We start from the raw sequence: 25157 nt of genomic DNA, 5'->3' as shown, positions 1-25157 counted from the left end.
TCCCAGCAGTGCTTACTTGGGGTGGCTCCCAGGAAGCGGCCGGCAGGTCCCTGAGGTAAGTGTCAGAGGCTGCATCCTCCTCCCCAGCAGAGTGGGTGCAGACCGGTCCACCTTGCTCATGGCAGAGCCAAGGAAAGGAGGCACCTGCCTCTGCACACGCTGATTCTACGCAGGGCAGGCCGGGGCTGAGCCCAGGTCACTTCCCCCCCCAAGCAGGGATTGCCCCTGGCAGCGTACATCTGCTCGATGTACAATCGGGACGCCATTGTCCCGATATTCAGGTAACATTTTACATTTGGTTGTGAAGGTTACTGGGCATGCTCAGGTCGGGTGAGCATGCTCCGTGCACCCCAAGTCACCCAAAGTCGGGAATTGGGAGCGGGAGCTGTTTGTGTCGTTACAGGCCGGCTGGTGTCTGGGGCCGGAGCCGAGGGGAGCGGCTGGTGCTGGGGGAACATGGAGCAGAGCCCGAGCAGCGGTTACAGGATGCAGGGGGTTGAGGGAGCTCGGGGAAAGCGCTGGGGCCGGGCAGGAAAGTGCCTCTGCACAAATGGGCCCAGTGCCCTCGGCTCTCGCAGCCCCGGGAACCTGCTCCCCTGCGGCAGTGATGCTGCAGGAAGGAGCCGCATTAACACCATGATTAGCCCCGTGCTCCCGCTCCAGCCAGGACCTGCTCCGGGGGCAGAACCCAGCGAGTCAGGTAGCAAAGGGGGGGGAACTGCTCAGACTGGCTTCACCGGGCCCATGAAGCAGCCCTTTCCCGCACCCACACCTTCCTGCTCTAGACCAATCCCTGGGAGGACCCCTTCCGTGTGCCAGGCTCCCTTAGGGTCTGACTTTGTCATCAGGGCAAGCCCCGGCCCCCTTGGCTTCACCGCCTCCTTCAGCCAAACCCTGGAGCCGCCAGCAGCACCCCTGCTTGGCACCGTGAGCTCCCTGCCTTGTACACCCAAAGGGAGCAACGCACCCCGCCTTCAGCATGTGAGTGACTCTCAGCCAATGTGGTAAAAGCATTGGGGTTTATTAGCTGTCTGCAGCACAGAGTAGACTGTCCTTGATTAGCACAGAGAACAGCTGGGAGAGCTACAAGAGGTGGCTAGGCTGAGGAGCATCCGTGCCCACAAGGAATTCATACAAAGACCTCCAAGGCCCTGGAAGCTACTCAGCTACAGAGGACTGCGGTCACACCACCGAAGGAGAAGGATGTGGCTCTGTCACAGGGAGGACACTGGCAGCTGGTTACTTCTGTTCGGCAGGGCAGGGCTAGGAGCCCCTGGGAGCAGAGAACCAGAGATGCCCAAGGTCCCACGGGAAGAGTGTAGTACAGCTGGGCACTGAACCCTGGTCTCACAAGGCCTCGTGCACTAACCACTGGACCATGCTGCCTTTCTGAAAATCCCACCAAGTGCATCTTCAGTGCCTGGTACCTTTACAAATCTGACCCTCCTTTGCTGCTAGGAAGTTCTGGTCCCTGATACGCAGTGGGAGCTGGGCGATTGTTCTTGCTTTAATCTGAGCTCAGCGGCTGAAATCTTTCGTTTCGGTCACTTTTCGGGTTTGCTGATACGTGGCCTGGCTTTTGAGCTGTTCTCCCCAAAGCTCAGGGCGACGGCACCGTTGCTGGTGCGTGGCTAACCCCGCGGGTGCAGGGATGTACACCCGGAGCCACCATGTGAACCCCTGCCTCATGCTGGTGAGTGTTTCCTCATATCAGGATCACCCTCTGGCCCTAGCAGGATGCTGGGGCTACATGCTTGTGCCCTCTAAGGCTAGGAATGCCAGAGTGAAGGCTGCATGCACACCCTTAACTCTGCCCCCCGTGTGTGCCTGCTTCATTTCAGTGCAGGGGTTCGCCAGGGCCTGTGTCTCTGGGGACACAATGCACTGGGAGAGCCCAGCTGAGACGCCTTCTCTGCCTCCGGAGCAAGTTTGTTTACACACGGCATCTATAGCAACAAACTGCTGGTTGCCTACTGCTTTCCTGCTCCCTGGAGGGTTGCTCCCATCCAGTCCTCACTGGCAAGCTCCTTCCAGACGGGGGCTGCGCCTTCACCATGAATTTGGGGGCAGCTGAGGCCTGGGGGGAGACTCCCCCACGGGTGCAGATCATCCAACAGCCGGTAGGTAAATCCCGGAGATCGAGCCGCAGACTAAGGTCTTGCTGAGTTGCCCATGCATGGCTGGCTGGCACTGCCTGGCCCCAGGGACTGGGCAGCTACGGGGGAGCCAGGTCCCGATTCCACAGGCTGGGCTTCCCTTTACCACGGTGAGAGACGTTCAGGGCACTGAGTTTCTAGCTCCACTCCTCTGCCAGGACTGCTCGTGACAGTGTCCGCCCTCAGGAGACCTGGGCTCTCTGACGGGGCCAGGGCTGGGGAGGAGAATAGGGTGAGACAAGGGGGGCCGGGTGTGGGGTAATCAGGGGAGGGACTGGGATGAGGTGGGGGGGTTGGTGAGTTGGGGTGGGAGTGAGCGGGCCAGGAGTGGGGGGCACTGGAGCGAGGTGAGGGTGGAAGTAGGTTACCACCTTTGAAATGCAAAAACACCAGCACCCACCCCCACAAGGCAAACCCGCCACAACCCCAACCAACCACAAGGCAACTCCGCAACCCCCTGCAACAGAGAGAAGAGAACACCCATAGAGAAGACTGACGACATCCCAGGTCCCCTCACTCTTGTGTGTTGGTGGGCAGACAGCGGCTGTGTTTTCAGTAGTTTTGATCTGTTATCGCGTAAACCGCGGCAATGGGAGTGCTGCAGCGTCTCTGGCAGGACACAGACACTTTGAACATTAGCCAGCTCAGTGCAGTGTGACAAACGCAAATCTTTAGACACACATGAAAAAAACCCCAGCAGATTCAATTACTTTTCTGACAACAACAAATCCATAAAAAAACGGCCAGGCCGGTCAAATACCAGCCAGGTGGTAACCCCAGATGGGCGTGGGGGATTGGGGTGAGGTGAGGTTGGGAGTCGGGTGGGATTGGGGTGAGGGAGGACGAGGGGTGGGTGGGATTGGGGTGAGGGGGGAGTTGGGGTGCGGGAGAACGAAGGGGGGTTGGGATTGAGGTGAGCGGGGTTGGGATGAGGTGGGAGTGGGGTATTGGGGTGAAGTGAGGTTGGGAGTCGGGTGGGATTGGGGTGAGGGAGGGTTGGGTTGAGGTGAGGCTGGGAGTCGGGTGGGATTGGGGTGAGGGAGGACGAGGGGCAGGTGGGATTGGGGTGAGGCTGGGATTGGAGTGAGGTGGGATGAGGGGAGGTTGGGATTGGGGTGAGGGGGGAGTTGGGGTGAGGGAGAACGAGGGGGAGTTGGGATTGGGGTGAGGGGGGTTGGGATGAGGTGGGAGTGGGGGGTTGGGATGAGGTGAGGCTGGGATTGGGGTGAGGGAGGACGAGGGGCAGGTGGGATTGGGGTGGGGGGAGTTGGGGTGAGGGAGAACGAGGGGGAGTTGGGATTGGGGTGAGGGGGGTTGGAATGAGGTGGGAGTGGGGTATTGGGGTGAAGTGAGGTTGGGAGTCGGGTGGGATTGGGGTGAGGGAGGACGAGGGGCGGGTGGGATTGGGGTGGGGGGGAGTTGGGGTTAGGTGGGATGGGGGTTGGGATTGGGGTGAGGGGGGAGTTGGGGTGAGGTGGGAGTGGGGGGTTGGGATTGGGGTGAGGGGGGTTGGAGTGAGGTGGGATGAGAGGCGGTTGGGGGGGAGGTTTGGACTGGGACTAGGCTCCTTGTGAGACTCCCCCGTGACTGCTCCTGGCTTTGCAGGGTGCGAGGCCCTGTCCGGAGCCCTTGCCTGCGAGGGCAGAGGGTCATTGAGGGCTGCCCCGTGCTGAGACCTCGCAGACATGCATGTGCTGGCAGTAGGGTGACCAGACGTCCCGATAAAATCAGGACTGTCCCGATTTTTAGCTGTTTGTCCCGATATTTTGCTCCACCGGCCGCCCCCGGCTTTTTTTTTTTTTTTTTTTCCCCCCCGCCCCCCCCCCCCGCCCCGGGTTGTCCCAATATTTTCTTCATCTCATCTGGTCACCCTAGCTGGCAGGCTGCAGCAGGCTGGCTCCGCGCTCAGTGTGGGGCTCGCCCTCCAGAGGGGTGGGGTGCGGCCCCCTCCACCCCCAGCCCTGCCTCTGCCCAATCGCCCCTCCCAATCCCAGCCCTTCCTCCCCCAATGGCCCCCTCACTCCCAGCCCTTCCTCCCCCAATCGTTCCCCCCACCCCGCAGCCCTCTCACATTAGTTGCTCTCTGCATTATTTTCTAGATTCCCCAACAGCCGCTGACAATATTTCAGCAGATCCCTGGGATCCTGTCTCCTTTCACTCAGCCCGTAAGGCCAGGACACGTCCGAGAAGGTAGGAGACTAAAACACAAAACCTTCTCTGCAAGTTCAGCAACGCTAACAAATACTCAGGCTGAAATTCTCATGCTAAAAACCCACCAGAACAATTCTTTAAACGGACATCTTTATCCATCCGAAAGAAACCAAACAGCGCACGCCATCCCCTTCAAAGCAGATACTCGTGACCCTGAGCCCGCTTGGTGCCAACTTGTAGCGGGCATAGAGGCTGCCTAGAGGTTTACAGGGCTCCCTTGGGTCTAATGCCTACACAACAGTACGGCAAAGCATGGCAGTGACATCTCTACCAACAGCCAGTAAAGCGCTGGTCGTCCTAGTCACTGGGAGATGTATGTACGGGTGATATTTAAGGAGTTATGTAGCCATACTGAAAACTATGCTCTGAAGGTGTGTAAGTTCAGACAGGTCATCTGAAGGTGAGAAACAGATTCGGTTCAGGCAGGGGGTAGGAGACGCTTCTCTCTCCCTGGCTGACCTTTGGGTGTCTTACAACATAAATCGATCTGCATCTGGCGCCATGAGCTAATCAAGATTGTCTAGTCGAGGAGAGATCATGAAATCTGCAGGAAGGAACAAACGGCAGGGGGTTGTCCTGTTTATGACTGAGATTAAAGAATTCGACCTACACCCTGAGCGGTGTAGGTAAGCCAACCTAACCCCCCAGTGTAGGCAGTTCTACACAGAACAAGGAGTAATGGTCTCAAGTTGCAGTCGGGGAGGTCTAGGTTGGATATTAGGAAACACTATTTCACTAGGAGGGTGGTGAAGCACTGGAATGGGTTACCTAAGGAGGTGGTAGAATCTCCATCCTTAGAGGTTTTTAAGGCCCGGCTTGACAAAGCCCTTGCTGAGATGATTTAGTTGGGGTTGGATCTGCTTTGAGTAGGGGGTTGGACTAGATACCTCCTGAGGTCCCTTCCAACCCTGATATTCTATGATACTATGATAGCTTGATGGAAGAATTCTTCCCTTGACCTAGGCCTTGTCTACACTACACAGTTTTGTCGACAAAAGCCGTTTCATCGATAAATCAGTGGAGGTGTACACACTGCAGTGCTCCTTCTGACAAAACTCTCCTGCTTTGCCGACAAAATAAAACCACCTTGACGAGAAGCGTAGAGCTTTTTGCAGCACAAAGTGTTAGTGTGTAGACACCGCGCTTGGCTATGTCACTGTACATGGCCTCCAGGAGGTGTCCCACAATGCCCATCCTGACCGCTCTGGTCAGCAGTTCAAACTCCGCTGCCCTGCACTGCCAGGTAGCAGGCATTCACCCCTCCCCCTTTAAAGGCCTGGGAATTTTTGAAATTCCACTTCCTATTTGCTCGGTGTGGACAGCTCACCTCGCATCTTCCCAGCGAGTAGGTGGCGAGTAGCACAGTGGGATAGCTACCCACAGTGCACTGCTCTCGCTGTCGATGCTAGAGCACCAACTGTGGACATGCTCATCTGACAGGAGCATCGTGGGAATATGCACAAGCGGTGTCATTATACTGTTTTTTGATTGTTGGCGTAACTTGCATTGACGAAACTGTGTAGTGTAGACAAGGCCCTAGCGACCATCTCTTGGAGAGGCGGCTTCCCTACGCCAACAGGAGGACCCCTCCCATTGCTGCAGGTCGTGACTACACCGGAGCACTAGAGGCGCAGCTGTGCCACTGTAGCATTTCAAGTGTAGACAAGCCCTTAGTTTGGCATCTCTGGAGAATGAAGAGAGAGACACCTGGTACCTACCTAGCAGACAAGCAGCCAGCATGCTTGTCTTCAGAATGGAGGGCCAGGGCCAGCCTGTCTGTTAAACTCTGGGAGGAAGAGTCTGGTTGAGCTAACCTGTATGAGACAAAGGAATGGCTTGTTAGGTATGTCTAAGCTCTAGAAGGCGCAGTGTGACCTTTTTTTAAAGATGGAACCAGTTGTTTCCAACACTTCTACCCACTTGCTATTACTTGACTTGCTGTTAAATAAGCTTACACTTGGTTTCCCCATGAACCAGTGCTGTGAGCTGAGCGGAGCGGTGGTCCCGTGGTGTCTCTGGTAATCTGGGGTGCTGGTCCTTTAGGACCAGCGGATCTGGGAATTGTGCTAGTGGCCAGTGAACCGGGGGCTGGACACTCCAGGGGGATGCTTGGGGCTGGGCGTGTGCCTGTTGCTAACCAGCAGAGTGGGCAGGCTGAGAGACAAGGGCTTGTGTTGCCCGTTGCCGGTGGAGATGAGGAGCTGACCCCTGGCAGGCACAGACAAGCCTCCCTCACGCTAGGAGCAGGTGGTAGCGAGGTGCCTCCCAACCCTGGTCATCCCCGGGAAGCATCACACAGCCGGGTTAACTGTTTCCAAGCATCTTGCTTCATGCTCTTCTTAGGAGATCACAGCTGACATCAGCTCAGACTGCTGCAATTCCTGAAACCAGTGACAGGAATTCCTGACACAGCAAAACAATGGCCATGTCCCCTAAAATACGATTAACAGCCGCTTATCGATCTTCCAGGTGCTCTGTACACAACAGTCAGCAAATAGCTTGGCGTTAGTCAGTCTAACTGACTGTTGCTCTGAGCTGAATGGCTTTGCTCGCTCGTTCTCACCCAGCTCTATAGTGAGGGGTTGTTCTTTCCCCCTTGGCAGATCTGATAGAGTTCATGATGATACAAAACGCCCAGATGCATCAGGTGATCATGAACAACATGACGATGGCTGCACTGACATCCTTTGGATTCAGCCCAGCTCCCGCTGCTGCCCAGGTAGGTGTGTCCGACTGGGACAAGATTGTCATGCTGTCCGGAATAGCCCACAACCGTGAGCGCCTGCCTCAGGGCAGACTGTCAGAAACCAGGGCAGACACCTCCAGCTGGTGGTGTGGTCTCTAATTAGATTTCACCAAGCCAGTAACAAATATGAACTTCTGGATCACTATCACAGTCTGACCGTGGAGTTACAGACAGTCCCCTTGGACTCTCCAATCTATCTTGCCACCCCGGCAAACTGGACTTTGGGATAAATGGTCACTTACACCAAAAATCACACCACATTCAGATTCCTTCCAGTCCCAAGAGCCCAGTCACTTACCCCAGATCAATTGGTACCCTAGAGCTTACACCTGTAGCCAATTCTATAGTAAACTAAGTAAAGGTTTATTAGCTAAGAAGAAGGAATGAGAGTTATTGAGAGGTTAAAAGCAGACTGTGAAGAACTTCAAAAAGATCTCACAAAACTAAGTGATTGGGCAACAAAATGGCAAATGAAATTTAATGTGGATAAATGTAAAGTAATATGATGGGGGCTAATTTCGCTACAACTAATAAGGAAAGAGATCTTGGAGTCATCATGGATAGTTCTCTGAAGACATCCACGCAGTGTGCAGCAGCAGTCAAAAAAGCAAACAGGATGTTAGGAATCATTGAAAAAGGGATAGAGAATAAGACGGAGAATATCTTATTGCCCTTATATAAATCCATGGTATGCCCACATCTTGAATGCTGCATACAGATGTGGTCTCCTCATCTCAAAAAAAGATATACTGGCATTAGAAAAGGTTCAGAGAAGGGCAACTAAAATGATTAGGGGTTTGGAACAGGTCCCATATGAGGGGAGATTAAAGAGACTAGGACTTTTCAGCTTGGAAAAGAGGAGACTAAGGGGAATATGACAGAGGTATATAAAATCATGAGTGGTATGGAGAAAGTGAATAAGGAAAAGTTATTTACTTGTTCCCATAATATAAGAACTAGGGGCCACCAAATGAAATTAAAGGACAGCAGGTTTAAAACAAATAAAAGGAAGTTCTTCTTCACACAGCGCACAGTCAAACTGTGGAACTCCTTGCCTGAGGAGGTGGTGAAGGCTAGGACTATAACAGGATTTAAAAGAGAACTAGATAAATTCATGGAGGTTCAGTCCATTAATGACTATGAGCCAGGATGGGTAAGGAATGGTGTTTCTAGCCTCTGTCTGTCAGAGGGTGGAGATGGATGGCAGGAGAGAGATCACTAGATCATTACCTGTTCGGTTCACTCCCTCTGGGGCACCTGGCATTGGCCACTGTCAGAAGACAGGATACTGGGCTAGATGGACCTTTGGTCTGACCCAGTATGGGCATTCTTATGTTCTTATGTAAAGCAGGTACAATATATGTACAGGTGAGTCAGTCTGTAATTCCAAACGGTAGCAGAGATGTAGTAGTCGGCTAGTTTCCCAAAACTCTCTCAGGGCTACCCAGAATGACTTGGAGGATTTCCATCTTCTCGTTCAGTTATTCCGCCCTGTTAGGATCCAAACAGTCCAGAGATGAAGGATTCCCCTGAATCCACACTTATAGCTTCTTCTCAAGAAAACAGGTTGCCAGGGTCACTACCCATGTGGGCTCTTCCTTTGAGGACAGAGTGTGAGGAATGCATTTAGAGTCTTTCACCTCCAATCATCACACACACAATGACCACTTGCTTTGAAATTAGCACTTTCCTGTTAAAGGTCATCATTTGCATGCCACAAGGCTTCTTTCTCCTTTGGTGGGTTATTTAGTTGCAGGAGTAACACAATGTGAATGTTTGCTACATTATAACAGGCTACAGAGTAGTAAAAACCATGCATGTAACATCCCATTACTTGTCATGAAGTTTAAACACTCTTATACATTTAACCATCACTTTGATCTATACTAATACACAAGGGAATTGGCCTGGCTTCCAGCCACGCATTTGTAAGCATTCAGTGAGGCCTGGGGCTTTGGCAAGAGCTGGGCCCCTAGTCTGTCAGCGTCACAGAAACATGGACTAGAACTTGACCTGAGTTCGCTGCCTGAGCCACTGAGCTAGGTGTCGACAGGAGATGTTGTCCCGCCGACACAGCACTGTCTACACCCAGGGTTTGGTCAGTGTCACTACGTCGCTCACAGGTGTGGCTGTTTCACACCCTGAGCAATGCAGTGATACCAATGCACGTTTGTAGTGCAGACCTGGCCCCAGATAATCACCTGTATACAGGTAGAACTGCGTCTGCACTGGAGGGATTGTGTCACTTCAACTCTGCCAGGTTAGTTAAAGGAGAACAACTTTCTAGTGTGGACAAGGCCTGGTTCTCTGTTTTTCTGCACTCTGTGTGTTCATTTATTGAGTGCAAAGTGGGGACCAGATGCTGCCATTCTGAGACAGGAGCATTTGACACCCTCTTTGCCCTGGTATTAATGGTAGCACATGGTGCAGGGATATGGAGAATCAGGCCCTGTGGAGTCAAATTCTAATCTCACGTTACACCCCCTGCAACAGCCCTGAAGCCAGTGGAACTGTGTCACGAAGGGCTTGGCCATGGTGGGTTAGTCCGCACTAGAGGGGGGTGAAGTCTAGTGCACACTAGTGTGTTACACACTAATGGGCCCTTGTGAGTGCTGCTGGTGCGCACTGAAAGTTCCCTAGTGCAATACCATTTGCAACAGGCCATTAGCATGCACTAAGGCCAGACGGTGCGCAACACACTACTGCAGACTAGAATTGACACCCCTCTGGTGTGGGCTTCGGCCTGAACCAGCTCCATAATGCCAGTCGACGTGGGTGTAAGCGCGGCCCTTGGTGCACAGGCTGGCTGTGCACAGGGCTGCGTGTTCACTGAACAGCGAGGATGGAAGCAATTTATTGAACATAACAGCCCTGCAAAGGACTTAATTTAATAGTTGATTCAAAGCACGGTGATTAAATATTTCATTCCCACAGGGGGAACAAATATTGTTTCCCTTTTGGCGGACGCAGCAGCAGTGGCCAGTGTTTGTTGCTGAATAACTGTCGTATCCCCGATTCCTTCCCACCCCTCTGTGGCTGGACGAGGCAGGATCCGGCGTGAGTGTGTGATCTCTGAGTTGAAGGCTGACTCGGGAGGCGTACGTGCCAGGGGGCCGGATGAGAGGGCTGCTGTGTTCTGAAAAGTGACCACATGGCTCCAAGAGGGTAGTTTCGATGATTCCAGATCCGATGTGAGCGAGTAGATCAAACAGATGTTCTACTAGCTTATAGCCTCATAGACCCATAGGGCTAGAAGGGACTGCAAGATGCAGGATTCCCGCCTGCAAACTGCCCTGGGCTCCCAGAGTCAAGCTGGGTCCTTTCCTTGCTTTCCATCACCAGTTTTAATGCCAAATCAGGCCCTCCGGGGCACCTGTGCAGCCCCATTGTCTTCAGTGACTCTTGCCCTGATGGAAGAGGCTGGAACTTAGCTACCATTTCTGTGGATGATGCACCAGAAGAAGCAGACTCCGGCTCCCTCTCCCTTAGCCTCTGTGGGCGGATGGGAGGGAAGACCTGGGTTTTGTCCCTGTAGCAGCAGGCAGATCTGACTTTGAGCTACAGGAGCAGCTGAGTTTGAAGGGCCCGTACTTGCGAAGAATGCCAGGATGTCTTTGGTGAACTCGCCGGCATTAAAGACACACATTGCTCTTGATTAAAACGTGAGGTAACCCCACGAATTGCTCCACCCAGGAAACTTCCAGGGGACCTTAGAAACCAGACTCAGCTGAATTTAGAAGTTACAGTATAGGAAAGCCAGGGGTCTGACTGGGCACATCCAATGGTGTTGGTAGAAAAAACCAATAAGGTTCTACGGACATGCCTAGAACCAAAAGAACATAATGCAGCGTCTGCTCTCCAGGAAGGTATTTATAGACTGTTCCAGTCATCTGTTAACTTTCACTTGGATACCCTAGACTGAGCTTCTGTAGCTCTCAGCGTGAGGCAGGTTTGCCAGAGCCCGAATCCTTCTTGGGCCTCTTTCCCAATTTTTCAACATCCTTTTTAAAATGTGGACACCAGAACTGGGCCCAGGAGCCAGTAATGGTCTCCCCAACGTTGTCTACGGAGGTAACACCACTGCCCTGCTCCCACTCTGTATGCTCCTGTTCACACAGCCCAGGATCGCATTAGCTTTAAGCTGTGTTCTGCCCTGGCCCCAAAGTCCCATTCAGAGTCACTGCTTTCCAGTGTACCCCCCTACCCAGTAAGTGGGACCCACATTCCTTGTCCCTAGATGTTTGACCTGGCACTTGGCTGCATTAAAGCACACCTCGTTCAAGTGAGCCCAGCTCTCCAGGCCATGCAGCCTGCTCTGGAGAATCGCCCTGGCCTGATGGCTGTTTACCTCCCCACCAAGGCTGGTGTCATCTGCAGATTTCACCGGCATTGCATTTTGCATGGTGGGGCGAGACTCAGTTACGCTGAGGGTTGCGGGGGGAGAAGTAGTTCCACAGGCCCCCACCACAATGCTAACTCTGAGACGGGCCTGCCTGGGCCTGGTAAGGGGAACCACAGGCAAAAATACTGCGTGGCGTGACTGGAGCACGGGCAGAGCCACAAGGGGAGGCTCGCTGTAACAGGGTGGTCTTGGTAACCCTGAGCCTGACCCGGGAACCCTGCCTACCATCTTTTGTTTGGACTTCTGTCACCCCAGAAGGGGATTGACCAATGGGGTGACTCAGCCAGCCGGCTAACCTATGGGAATCCCCAGGAGAGGCAAAGCCCTGGTGAGGGAAATTGAGGCAGGGAGCACCTGCAGTGCCGTGCTTGGCCAGCAGAGGGTGCTAGAAGGCAGGCCTGCCTTGTGACACTCAGGATATGCCAGTTGGCAGGATGCCCAGTTTATAAACACTGACTCGCTCAATTTAAAATCAATCAGTCAATCAACTCGCAATCTCCTCCCCTCCCCACAGCAACACAGAGCTCAGCTGGGAACACGCGAGAGATTCTCTGCTCGCTCCCCCACCTGCACGGCTGGGAAGGGGCCAACGCCAGCCCCACGTCCTAGCCCAGGGGGCTGTAAGGAAAGCTGCTCTCCGCGTGGAGCTACCCCCCAGGCCCACTGCTTGGCTGAAGGCACCTGCTCCCCTGGCCCACCCTGAACACCTGAAACCAACGGCCTGGCTGCAGAGAGGAGCGCTCAAAAGTCAGGAAACGCCCAAGTCAAGGCAGCTGCCTCTTCCGCTGCCCGAGCCGTGTGGTGAGCGGAGCCCGGCCCCATCCCCGCCACACACCCCACCGCTGGCACCGCGCAATGCACAAGGTGGGCCATCGGCACGTGGCATTTCACGACGTTTAAGGGCTTCCCTCTGCAGCGTGAGTGTTCACGCACCATAGCGCTTTGCATGGGATACAGCCGCCCTTGCCAGCCAGCCGTGGTCCCCAGCCCCAATACATGCGCCTGCTATACAGCAGAGCTCCCCGGCTGGCTCAGGCCCTCCATCTCCAAAGGCCTGCGGAGCTCAGCCCCTCGCCCGGGGAGCCAAGGGGACTCCCAGGGCCTAGCGGGCTGAGGCGTGACCCTCATGGCCGAGCAGGGACGGACTCAGCTGTGCTGAACGCCATCAGAACGACTTACCAGGGACTGGGGTGGATTCTCCATCCCTGGCCATTTTAAAATCAAGATGGGATGTTTTTCTGAAAGCTCTGCTCTAGTTCAAGAAGGGATTAATTCATCCCTAGGGCCCACGGTGTACAGGTCAGACTGGGTGATCACTGGGGTACCTGCCGGCCTGACAGTCTCTGAAACACAAAGGGGATTTTTTCCCTCTGGCTCTCCAGCTTCCAGCCCATGCTGCCCAGTGTCACCGCACAGGGTGTCCCTAAGGCCTGGCCTGGGCTCCTGGAAGGTACTGCTGGCCCCATGACAGTCTCATGCTACAGCAGGAGATCACATGACTTACGAGGAGCGGCTGAGGGAACTGGGCTTATTTAGTCTGCAAAGAGAAGAGTGAGAGGGGATTTGATAAAAAGAACAGGAGTACTTGTGGCACCTTAGAGACTAACAAATTTATTAGAGCATAAGCTTTCGTGGGCTACAACCCACTTCTTCGGATGCATATTGAGTGAAACATATCGAGGAGATATATATACACACATACAGAGAGCATGAACAGGTGGGAGTTGTCTTACCAACTCTGAGAGGCCAATTAAGTAAGAGAAAAAAAACTTTTGAAGTGATAATCAAGGTAGCCCAGTACAGACACTTTGATAAGAAGCAAGTGTGAGAATACTTACAAGGGGAGATAGATTCAATGTTTGATAGCAGCCTTCAACTACCTGAAGGGGGGTTCCAAAGAGGATGGAGCTCGGCTGTTCTCGGTGGTGGCACATGACAGAACAAGGAGTAATGGTCTCAAGTTGCAGTGGGGGAGGTCTAGGTTGGATATTAGGAAATACTATTTCACTAGGAGGGTGGTGAAGCACTGGAATGGGTTACCTAGGGAGGTGGTGGAATCTCCTTCCTTAGAGGTTTTTAAGGCCCGGCTTGACAAAGCCCTGGCTGGGATGATTTAGTTGGGGTTGGTCCTGCTTTGAGCAGGGGGTTGGACTAGATGACCTCCTGAGGTTTCTTCCAACCCTGATATTCTATGATCAGGGTCACCGGGTGTAAGCTGTAAGAGTGTCCGGCAAGCCCAGCTGTGAGCTGCAGAGCCTGTGAGCGTGGAGGCGTCTTGCTGGGCTTAGGAATCAGTTCTCTAAACACAGTTACCGAGAGTCAGGCAAAGCTCCAGGGGTAGCGATCATGGCCAAGGGCAAGGAGACGCCCCAAGGTGCCTTTTATTCCTTCCCTGCAGGTGAACCTGGTCCCTCTGCACACTGAAGATGAAGAAGCAGATGTGGTATTCCACCACCACTACGCACCATACCCCACCGCCACTCCCGGCCCCGCATGGCAGCCCCTGGCGCAGCCTCCAGCATGGGCACAGGAGCCCCCTAGCATACGCCACGTCAGCCAGGACCCGCACCCAGCCCCAGCAGGCCGGACTCAGGATGAGTGAGTAACGAGAATGCACCGTCAGTGGGGAGCCAGCCACAGGAGGCGTACGGAGCCGGAAGCTGAGCGCTGGGGAGGTGGGCCCAGGCCAGCAGAGAGAGGAGAGGCTGGTGCCATGGGCAGAGAAGGGGGCTGATGGGTTTATCAAACGAGCAGGGAAGGTGGGAAACGCCCATCGCATCGGAGTGGGAGATGGGCGGAGCCAGCTGCAGGGAATCCAAGAATTCCAATAAATTCTCCCATTTAATTAACTTCATCCGCTCCTACCGGGTTAGAATCCCATGGACCTCACTCACCAGCTCCTGGGCCCTGCCCCTCCCACTCAGACCCCGGGCCAGTCCCTTCTGTGGAGGCAGGGAGGGGTGCAAGTGGGGGACAGGCTGCTGCCACTGGGGTGGGGGAGCCATTCCAAGGTACATATTAAAATCTCAGTCTGGGCACTAGCAGGGGCCTGTCTGGAGGGAGGGGTGTGTGAGGCCCCCGTACATTGTGGGAGATGTAGCCCGGCCCACAGAAGGGATTGGGGGCATGTGGAAACCGAACTGCAGCTCCCATGAGGCACTGCAGGGACAGACAAAGAGAAAAGTTTGGTTTGGGGACTTTCCATTTTTTAACAAAAACGTGAATTTTCCCAGGGAGCGCCGTGAACAGTCACTTGGGCTGAAACCCAATTTTCGGGCATCCTGTTTCCACGAACAGTTTTCACCCAGCGCTCGCCACCAGGGGTGACGAAGAGCAGCCGGGGAAACTGGACAGTGGGATCTGGGGCCTCAGGGGGCAGCGAATTTTATAAGATATAACTAACCAGACCCGCACCTTCGACATTCATGTCCTTGTGGCTAGGCACTGGGCTGGGATTCAGGAGATCCAGGTTCGATCCCTGACCCTGACACAGACTCCCTGAGTAACGCTGGGATAGTTACATCATCTCTGTGCCTCGGTTCCCCGGCTGTAATGTAGGGATGGAACATTCCTCTCTCCTGCCCTTTACCTTCTCTGTTCACACTGTGAGCTCCTTGGGGCGGGGAGTGGCTATCACTCTGTGTGTGCGCGCACGCATGCGTGTGTGCGCACAACGTGTGTGTGTGTCTGAATGGCCTTTGCAGGGTGGCTGAGGGCCGGGCTGCCCATATCATCCTGTCCTGGGCAGGTCTCTGAGGCTCCTGGAGCTGGCCCCAGTGTGCAGCACCTGGCACAACAGTTGTGTGTGTGTGTGTGTGTGTGTGTGCAGCACTTGGCACAATAGTGTGTGTGGCACCTGGCACAACAGTTGTGTGTGTGTGTGTGTGTGTGTGTGTGTGTGTGTGCAGCACTTGGCACAATAGTTTGTTTGTGTGTACATGTGCAGCACCTGGCACAACAGGGCTCCTCGCCTAGCTGAGGCCCATGGGTGCTACTACAATAACTAGCACCCTGGGTGGGGGGAGGAGATTTAGGAGCGGGTGGGTGATAGGTAAAGCATCACTGAGAAATGGGCTACGTCGTGGGTTGGGGAGAAGATTTAGGAGCGGGTGGGAGTGCCGGACTCAGCCTTCCTACTGTGTGAGCCCAAGGGTCTTCTCTGCCTGGGCTCTCTGCCTCCAGGACTCCCGAATCTGTTCCCTCCACTAGCCCCTGCAGGCCGCAGTGGTTTGGCTTGTTTCGGGGGACGGGGAGCTCCCTCCCCCCCCCATCGCTGCTGACCCCCTGCCCTCGCTTTGTTTCCACAGCAAAGTGGTCCCTCCGCCCCCACCGCCCAGCGCCACGGGGACAGTGGGAGCTGACGTCCCGCCGGCCGTGGGTAAGGACGCCCTCCCCCGCCCAAGCCTGCCCAAGGCACAGCTCCTGCCCGCAGAGGTGGCCGTCTCTCCCCTCCAGGCACAGACAAACCCCTTCCCCTTGTGGCTCCCCCGTGCCTGACGGGGGTTGTGAGGGGCCCAGCCCCACTCCTCCTCCCTCCAGCCTTCGCAGCACTGTCACTGCCACCTCCCCGGCTGCTTGCACAGGCCTTAAACCTCCCACGTCCCATGCCATGGGCCCAGCCCACGTACACAGAACTCGCCTTCCCCTGTCGAAGGCCCAGGCCCCGGGTCAGGGATCCAGACAGCGACAGCCCCAAGGCCCAGGCGCGGGGTCGGTAAATGCAGGTTAGCTCCAGCCTGCCGCACAGCGTTGTAGGGCAGGAGCCTTCCTGCTGCTGTCCCTGCCTGCTCCCCTTGGGCCCTGCTCCCACGGCCCACACGGCCAGGCCGAATCCCTCCCAGCCCTCGCTGGGCGGCTCCGGGCCCGGCGTTGGGGTCCCTCTGCCCTCGCATCCCTCTGACATCCGGCAGGGCAGGACCACGGGCCGCCGCCTCGCTGCACTGCCACCACCTCCCCTTTCTCTCCGCAGAGTATTACGACTACACCCAGGGCAAGCTGTGAGCCTGGCTCTGTGCCTCCTGGGAGCTCTCCTCTTCGCCTGCACCCCCGTCCCTGCCTGGCTCCGGGGATCCCTGCTGCAGCAGGGGTTCCCCTGGCCCAGCAAAGCTGGTGCGTTGGGCCCTGACCGACCGCTCTGTCCTTCGTCCCCCTCGTTAACTGGACTAGCTCCCGCAGTGACAGGCAGCCGCCTGATGCGTCCTCTCCTGTCCCTCACCTCGCTCCACCCCATGGAGCCGGAAGGGCAACTTGCCTGGACTTGCCTCTCAGCTACTAAGAAGGTGCTTCATTGTCTAGTTGTTTCCACAGTGTGGTTGTCCCCTGACGTGGCAGCTTCTCCTGCCCCAGGGAGGAAGAGGTTGTGCTATTATTAATGATCTGGAGGATGGCGTGGACTGCACTCTCAGCCAGTTTGCAGATGACACTAAACTGGGAGGCGTGGTAGATACACTGGAGGGTAGGGATCGGATACAGAGGGACCTAGACAAATTAGAGGATTGGGCCAAAAAAAACCTGATGAGGTTCAACAAGGACAAGTGCAGAGTCCTGCACTTAGGACGGAAGAATCCCATGCACTGCTGCAGACTAGGGACCGAATGGCTAGGTAGCAGTTCTGCAGAAAAGGACCTAGGGGTTACAGTGGACGAGAAGCTGGATATGAGTCAAGAAGGCTAACGGCATTTTGGGCTGTATAAGTAGGGGCATTGCCAGCAGATCGAGGAACGTGATCGTTCCCCTTTATTCGACATTGGTGAGGCCTCACCTGGAGTACTGTGTCCAGTTTTGGGCCCCACACTACAAGAAGGATGTGGAAATATTGGAAAGAGTCCAGGGGAGGGCAACAAAAATGATTAGGGGTCTGGAGCACATGACTTATGAGGAGAGGCTGAGGGAACTGGGATTGTTTAGTCTCCAGAAGATCCTGCTCCAGGGCTGGCTCTATAGGCAGGGAGCTAACCAAGGAACTACAGCTCCCAGGGCCCCCTGTTCTCAGCTCCCATGCTGGCTCTCTGCCGGCTGCCGCCCCTGCAAATGGGCTGCCCCAAGCACCTGCTTGCTTTGCTGGTGCCTAGAGCCGCCCCTGATCCCAGCACAGAGCCCATAAACAAGGGAGGCAGAGACATGCTTAATACAGTGCATGGGGTGGGGAGGGAGTACCGACAAAGGGACGGGGCATGGAGAAAAACCACAGAGATGGAGAGAAGGAGAATGTGAGGAAGAAGAAGCCAGGAGGCTGTGTCTCTGGAGGGAAGGCCTGGGGGAGGGGCATTCGGATGCAGCATGTTAATGAGACCCTTGCAACTTCCTCAATGAATATCTCTTGTGCGGTGCCTCAAGCAGGTTTGCATTGTATTACCCAGATGAAAAGCCCAGCAGAGAAAGCTTGCACCTTTCCCAGCTCTTTCAGCAATGTTTGGGGCCTTTGAATCACTCAGGATGCATCTTCCAGCCTCTCTCCACACCCTCACCCCCAGAAAGTCCCCCCCACCATCCAACTCTCTCCTTGCTCCCTGACTGCCCCCCTTTTCAGCTTTTATGGTCAGTCCTGCATCCTGGAGGTGATCCAGCACCCTCTTCACCTGGGACACATGTTCTTCCCAGGTCTGGCTAAAGATACAGATATCGTCAATATACGGCTAGAGCAAAGTCCTCCATCCCCCTGATCCACCAGGCGCTGGAAGGTGGCAGGTGCCCCCTTGAGGCCGAAAGGCAGGACCAGGAACTCGAAGAGCCCTATTGGGGTGGTGAAGGCAGACTTCACCCTGGCCTCTGGGTCCAAAGGCACCTGCCAGTAGCCTTTGGTAAGATCCATGGTAGTGAGGTACCGGGCGCCCCCCAACTTGTCTAGGATCTCATTGGTCCTAGGCATGGGGTAGGCATCGGACACGGTGATGGCATTGGGCTTCCAATAGTCCACCCAGAACCGGATTGACCCGTCCTTCTTGGGGACCAGCACCACAGGTGAGGCCCAGGGGCTGGCAGACGCCTGGATCACCCCTAAAGCCAGCATGTCCCCGACCTCTCTCTCCAGGTCCTGGGCTGTTTTCCCAGTGACTCTGAATGAGGAACACCTGATGGGAGGATTGGTTCCTGTCTCCACCCGGTGGACACCCAGGTTAGTGAGCCCAGGCCGGTTGGAGAACAGCTGCCGGTTTGAATGCAGCACCACTCTGATCTCTGCCTGCTGGGCAGGGGTTAGCTCATCTGAGAGGGGGATTGATTCCAGTGAGGGGTTAGCCCCAGCCTCAGGAAGAAATCCCACCAGAGGATCCTCTTCCTTCTCCTCCCACTGCCCACACACAGCCAGCACCAACTTCTCCCTGTCCCGATATGGTTTTATCATGCTGACATGATACACCCGGTGGCTGTGTGCCCGGTTGGACAATTCCACTACATAGTTCACCTCGTTTACCTGTCTGATGACTTTGAAGGGGCCATCCCAGGCAGCTTGCAGCTTGTTCTTCCTCACGGGGATGAGGAGCATCACCTGGTCCCCGGTAGCATATGAGCAGGTACGTGCTGAGCGGTTATACCAGACCTGCTTCCTCTGTGCCCTTGCTAGGTTTCCCCTAGCCAAGCCCATGAGCTCCCTGAGCTTTTCCCGGATTCCTGGGGCACTTCCCTATATGTGAACAGCAGGTGGGGTAAATACTTGTCCTAGTCCTGCGGGTGCTGGTCCATAAAGTTTTTCAGCATCATCTTTAGGGTCCCATTGAACCTCTCCACCAGCCAGTTGGACTGAGGGTGGTAGGCTGAGGCCCAGGTATGTCGGACCCCACACTTCTCCCACAAGCACTGGAGCAGGGTTGACATGAAGTTAGACCCCTGGTTTGTAAGGACCTCCTTGGGGAACCCCACTCTGCTGAAAATGGTCACAAGCGCATCTGCCACGGTGTCTGCCTTGATAGAGGACAAGGCCACCGCCTCGGGGTAGCACGTAGCGAAATCTACCACCACCAGGATGTATTTCTTCCCTGACCAGGTCACCCTGCTGAGGGGCTCCACTATGTCTATGGCCACCTTCTGGAAAGGCTCTTCTATGATGTGCTTTAGACTTATCCCGGGCCTTCCCCACCCTCTGGCAGTATTGTCGGACCACATCAGAGACCCTGGGCCAGTAAAAGTCTGCAGCAGCCTCTGCCTGGTGCGCCGGATGCCCTGATGCCCCGAAAGGGGGATATCGTGGGCCAAGTACAACAGTTTGCGGCGGTACCTCTGGGGAACCACCAACTGCCTCCCGACTTTCCAAGGTTCAGTTTGCCCTGAACCAGCCCATTCCTGGTACAGGAATCCCTTCTCCCACAGGAATCTCTCTCGGCGGTGCTCCCCCTGGCACCCTGCACCGCCGTGGCCAGCTAGGGCCCTCAGTTTCTCCAAGGACGGATCCTCCTGCAGCTCCATCTGGAATTCAGCTGCTGGGTTTGATGATACAGCCCTGGCTGGTGGTGCCTCAGTTTCCCCACCTTGGGACAGAGACTCCAGCCCAGCCCTGTCGAGCCCTACCCTCGGTGCTTCAGTCCCCCACCCCAGGAGGTCCCGCATCCCCCGCTGGCTCTGGCTCCGGGTAAGGACCAGGGCGCTCTGAGTGCTATCCGGCCAGTTCTCCAAGTCATTACCCATTAGCACCTTGGTAGGCAGGTGATCGTACACCCAAACCTCTTTGGATCCCTCCTTAGCCCCCATTTCAGGTGTATCCTCGCTACAGGTACCTTGATGGGGGGGCCCGAACACTCCCCTCAGGGTCATGTAGGCATCGGTCACTTGCTGGTCTGGGTCCACCACCTTGGACCATGCCAGCATCACCTCTGCGCCTGTGTCCCAGAACCCCTGGACACGTCTTCCCCCCACCTCAATGGGGATGTTGTGGCGATTGTCCCCTGGGACCTATCCCCCGCTCACCCGGCGGATTGAGTACGGGTGCTCTGGACCTGGGGCCCCGCCTTCCCCTGCTGGCCTGGCCTGGTGGTCCCCTCCCCCTGGCACAGCCCTCTCGATTGCAGCCCCCAGGCCCGGTGGTGCCCCCTCTCGGTGGGCTTCCACACAGTTGACACCCCGCGGCTTATGCTTGGCTTGCGTACACCCCAGAATCATTTCCTGTATGCCTGGGGGTCAGTTCAAACTTCAGCAGCAAAGCCTGTTGAACAGGTCGTAGTCCCCCGTCTCAGTACCATCCATTTGGCTGAACATCTCTATGGCCTTGGGACCCAGCAGGGGGGTCAGACAGCGGAGCCTGTCTGCGGGGTCAATCTGGTTCAGATCACAAGCCTTCTCAAACGCTGTGAGATAGGCATCAATATCCCCCCCTTCATTGAACTGGGGCAGCAGTTTGGTGTCTAGACTCCCCACAACACTGGCATCTCAGGGCCCTTCCCCAGTTACCCCACGGCAGGCCCCCTTTGCCCGCCGCTCCTCCAGCTCCAACTCGTGCTTCCGCTGTTCTGCACTGTCTGCTCGTTCTCTCTCTCTGTCCACCAGCCTCCGATCCTCCAGCTCCAGCTCCTTTGCTTTCAGCTGCAGCTCCAGTCCCTGCAACTCCTCTAGGGAGGAACCCGACTGGGGTCTCTCTGGGCTGACCAGGGAGTTGGGGCTGTTGGACTCCCGGTCGCTACACAGACTGCCTCACGGCTACTCCCCGGCTCTCCGGGCACCCCGGGAGCCCCCCTGGGGTCTGGAGCCTGCGCCTCAGACGGGTCATTCTCTACAAGCTGAGCAATCAGCCGCTCCTTAGTGAGCCTCCCCACGCTCAGCCCCCTTTCCCTGCAGAGAAGTGCCAGGTCGCTCTCATGAAGCTGGTTATAGGCCATTTCCAGGCTGGTTCTGTTCAATACCCTCGTTCTATCGCTGGCAGCCACTCACTGCCAAGCGCCTGCGCCCACAGCCAACCATCTACAGGGTGCATCCATGAACCATCCTCTGCTACCACGTTGTCACGGACTCACAGATCGTGCCCACTCTTGGCCCCATGGGGTCCGTGGGGGGAACCCCTTTCAGTGAGACAGCCCTTCTTGGGGGTCCACTCTCTCTCGGGGTGAGGCCCCTCCACCTCCTGGAGCCGCACCTCTCTGAGCCTTAGCACATCTGTCTCTGCCGTGGGCCCCCTCAGGGAGTCCACTCGCTCTGGACCCCCGGGGCCTCCACACCCCGAAGGGGTTGATGCAACCCTATTCTCTAGCCCGGAGTGACTCTCAGCCAGTGTAAAACAGGAGGGTTTATTGAGCGTTGAATACAGCACAGGAAACTCTCAGGGCCTCAGGCCTGGCCTCCCTCAGCACAGCACAGCCCAGTCTCCCCTGCATCCAGGTGGGCTCTGCCTGCTCCCCGTCTCCAGCCCAGAGCCCCCCTGCTTCCCAGCTGGGCATCTGAGATCACCGGCCCCAGGCCCCGCCTCTGTCCATTGTCTTCTCTCCAGGGAAACAGGGTCATAAACAGGGTCACCTGGGCCTTCTCTTCTGTCCTCTGGCCCCCTCTGGCCCCCTCTGGCTGGAACCGGCTGGTTAGGTCACCAGGGTCCTCTCTTTACAGCCCATTGTCCTCCCACTGGCCAGAACCAGCTGTGACTCCTGAGCTGGGTCACCGGGTTGTCAGATCACCAGTTGCTGAGGTATCCGTCCTCCAGGCCATTGGCTGGGGTCCCAAGGTCCCTCTCCGGTCCTCTGTAATAACAAACTCCTTCTCCCCTCACCTCGTTAAACCAGTTACACCCAGGGAAACTGAGTCCCACCCCCTCTGCATGCAAACCATTGGAAAAACAAGAAAATCCCCCACTTCCTCACAACAGTGTACCTAGAATTCTTCTTTGCAGCCAAAGTAGTCTAACTTGCATTGTGTTAACTGGAACTGGAGCAGCAAAACAAAGAAAACCAATGCCTCATTTTCCAGCTTTGTGGATGAGAGAACTATAAGTGAAGCTTATGTTGCGAATTATACCTATAGGTCACGCGCAGTTCGAGTCTAGGCTGAGGCACAAGAACCAAGTCCACAATTGCAGAGAATTACAGAGTTAACAGGTTTATTACACTCGAGCGTGGTGCCCCCCTGCTAGTCAGGAGGGGACCCAGAATGCAGGTTACACAGAGATTATATACTTTTTAGCAAAGCGTGCTGTCCTCGTGCATCATAAGTCATAGCCAATAAACAAACTTTTCCCTTATCTACCACCTATCCCCTCTAGGCATGCTGCCTAATGCTGCAGCTGCTTCGGCATGCGGCTAGCTTGTTTCTCAACTGCTGTCCTTATCTTCTTGTGTCCAGATGCCTCTCCTTCTACCTCCTAGTACATGGAATGTTTGCTTCTAACTAATAGTGGGCCTGAAACACAAAATGGAGTTACATATGCTGTTTTCCCTTAACAATTATAATGCCGGACACTGACGGCCTTAAACCTGCTGCCTCAGGAATCTGCCAAGAACTTTGCTGAAAATATGTTCCTCATCTTAGCAACGGAGCGAAGACTTATCACACATCTGCCCAACTCTATTCAATCTGATCTGACCGCTCAGGCATTGTCATTTCATCCAGAACAATTTACAAACTTGGAACCTAATCCTGTAAACCCTTCATCATTTGGCCAATCCCATTGAAGACAATGGGACTATTTGCATGTCTATGGACCACTTTTGTGGTAAGAGTTTCAGGAGTCTGTTCTGTTCCAATAAAGGAAGTTGAATCCCCCACTGAAATGCAATGTTTGAGTACAATACCATAGTGCAGTTTAGGATACAGTTCTATTTAAAATGTGTCTTTTAATAAATCAGACATATGCTGAAATGGCCTCACCCAACTCCCATATTCCATATAAACAGACTGAAATACTACATCTTTGCGGGGAAAGTGAGCAGTTAAGCATCTTGATGTTTGTATATACAAACACCCATTTCATCACTGTACTGGAAAATATAGCTGAACTGAATTTTCTATGGCATTTGAAGAAAGTTTAACAGCCCCAATTGTTTTCTGTATCAATCAGTGTGAACCTGAAAAAATTACATGCCTTCTAAGAGAAAAGAATCAGCCCTCACTTACTGAAAAAAAAAATCCTTCCAACTGGTGTTCAGAAGAGCGCTACAAGACACATACATAATCTCATGAGCAGAGGGCGGAGAGGAGACCCTCCCACATTATGACCAGCAAAAATAAATAAATAAATAATAATAATAATAAAATCTCAAAGAGGCAGAGGTTCACAGATTTGCAAACCTAAAAACCCGTGTTATGCTTTAAACCACCTCAGCACATACCAGGTTTATGAACATTAAAAAGTTAACTGGAAAGGAAGACGGAAGCCCATTAACCTGAATGTGTGCCAGCCAGTTTGCCCTCACTGACTAAAGGTGCAGTCACAGCTGAAGAGCTAAAAATTAACCTTGCCCTTTTAGGCTAAATGGAGTCATGTCACTGGCTCCATCGCTGTTGTTACAAAACAGATAAAACTCCAGTGGGGCGTGGTGCTGGCACATAGGGTCTCAGGTACGGGGTGTGATTTTTCAGAATCTCTTTTGGGAATAGTCATATAGGTGAAATAGCTGGTACTTATGATTATGCTATTTCTATGCATGTATCATTGGTATCTAGTTATGAATATGAGCTCTGTTTACTACGTTTGCTCCTGTGGTGACACCCACAAGGTATTTAGCCAGCACATGAAGGGACAAGTCAAGTTGAATGGCCCATTAAAGAACATTTAGCTCACAATGGAAAACACCTGTCTACACTTAATGGACATTTTGTGAATGTTCTAACTAGAAGATATGGGCGGGGGGACGGACGTGTAACTTGCCCATGTGACTCTAAACACCATCTTTCACAGCAAGAACAGATTTCCCTTTACCTGGTACTTGGCAGAAGCTAAAAGGCCCTGGCCAGAAAACAGCTCCATTTTGCCTCTTTCCTGCTCCGGCCTCTGGACTATGACCAAGGGACTAAGGACTTTAAGGTAGTCTGGAGCCTTCATATTTCCTTGATCCTTTGCAGATGGACTTATGAATTGGATCTGGTACAGAGACTGCTCTAGCCTCATTGATTGCTGCTTTCTCCCTTGCAATGGACAAAGATCAGATGTCTGCTGACTTTCTCCCATGAGTCAGCAGCCTTTGATACCTGTGGTATAAGCAACATAGCCCTTGCTTGAGTGGTTTTGTTCTTTCCTCTCCAAATGTCAAAGCCTGTTCCCATTTGAACTCAATAGCACAACTCCTTTTCAGTTCAATGGGAACAGGATTTGGCCCCAAGAGATTAGAGAATGTGATTTTGATCAATTGCTTATCTGTCTAGAGACCATAGGCGCCAACTTTCTCTGGCCCTGGTGAGTGCCCGCGCCTCCGCCCCTTTCCCCGCCCCTGGCCCCACCCTGACTCCACCCCATCCCCGCCCCTGGCCCCGCCCCCATCCAACCCCATCCCCAAAGTCCCCGCCCTAACTCCGCCCCCTCCCTGCCCCTATTGGATCCCTTCCCCAAATCCCCACCCCAGCCCCACCTCTTCCCCCACTACACCACGTTCCCCCTCCTCCTCCCTCCCTCCCTGCCCCACAAAACAGCTGTTTCGCAGCACAAGCGCTGGGAGGGAGGGGGGAGAAGCAGGACATGGCAGTGCACTCATGGAGGAGGCGGAGGTGGAGGTGAGCTGGAGCAGGAGAGCGGGGCAGG

General features: G+C 54.6%; 2 protein-coding genes across 2 annotated transcripts in view; one reads left to right on the top strand and one right to left on the bottom strand.

Moving 5' to 3' along the window:
- The window catches only part of LOC112122015 (gastrula zinc finger protein XlCGF49.1-like), a 16482-nt gene extending 16216 nt beyond the window's left edge, over window positions 1-266 (bottom strand). Inside the window, exon 1 of the mRNA XM_026658656.1 lies at window positions 238-266. Coding sequence (XP_026514441.1) covers window positions 238-266 — 29 coding nt within the window. The remainder of the gene's footprint in view (window positions 1-237) is intronic.
- Window positions 267-2054: 1788 nt separating this feature from the next.
- Window positions 2055-16516, top strand: PRR29 (proline rich 29). Its single transcript, XM_026658638.1, has 6 exons — window positions 2055-2120; window positions 4256-4346; window positions 6971-7086; window positions 13914-14113; window positions 15823-15893; window positions 16485-16516. The coding sequence occupies exons 1-6, from the start codon at window positions 2055-2057 to the stop codon at window positions 16514-16516; spliced, it is 576 nt and encodes a 191-aa protein (XP_026514423.1).
- The last annotated feature ends 8641 nt before the right edge of the window (window positions 16517-25157 follow it).

Source organism: Terrapene carolina, unplaced genomic scaffold, assembly GCF_002925995.2.
Source record: "Terrapene carolina triunguis isolate 2854851 unplaced genomic scaffold, T_m_triunguis-2.0 Scaffold495, whole genome shotgun sequence".
Lineage (NCBI taxonomy): Eukaryota > Metazoa > Chordata > Testudines > Emydidae > Terrapene > Terrapene triunguis.
Note: the sequence above shows the minus strand (reverse complement) of the source record. Positions and strands in the feature narration are given on the sequence as shown.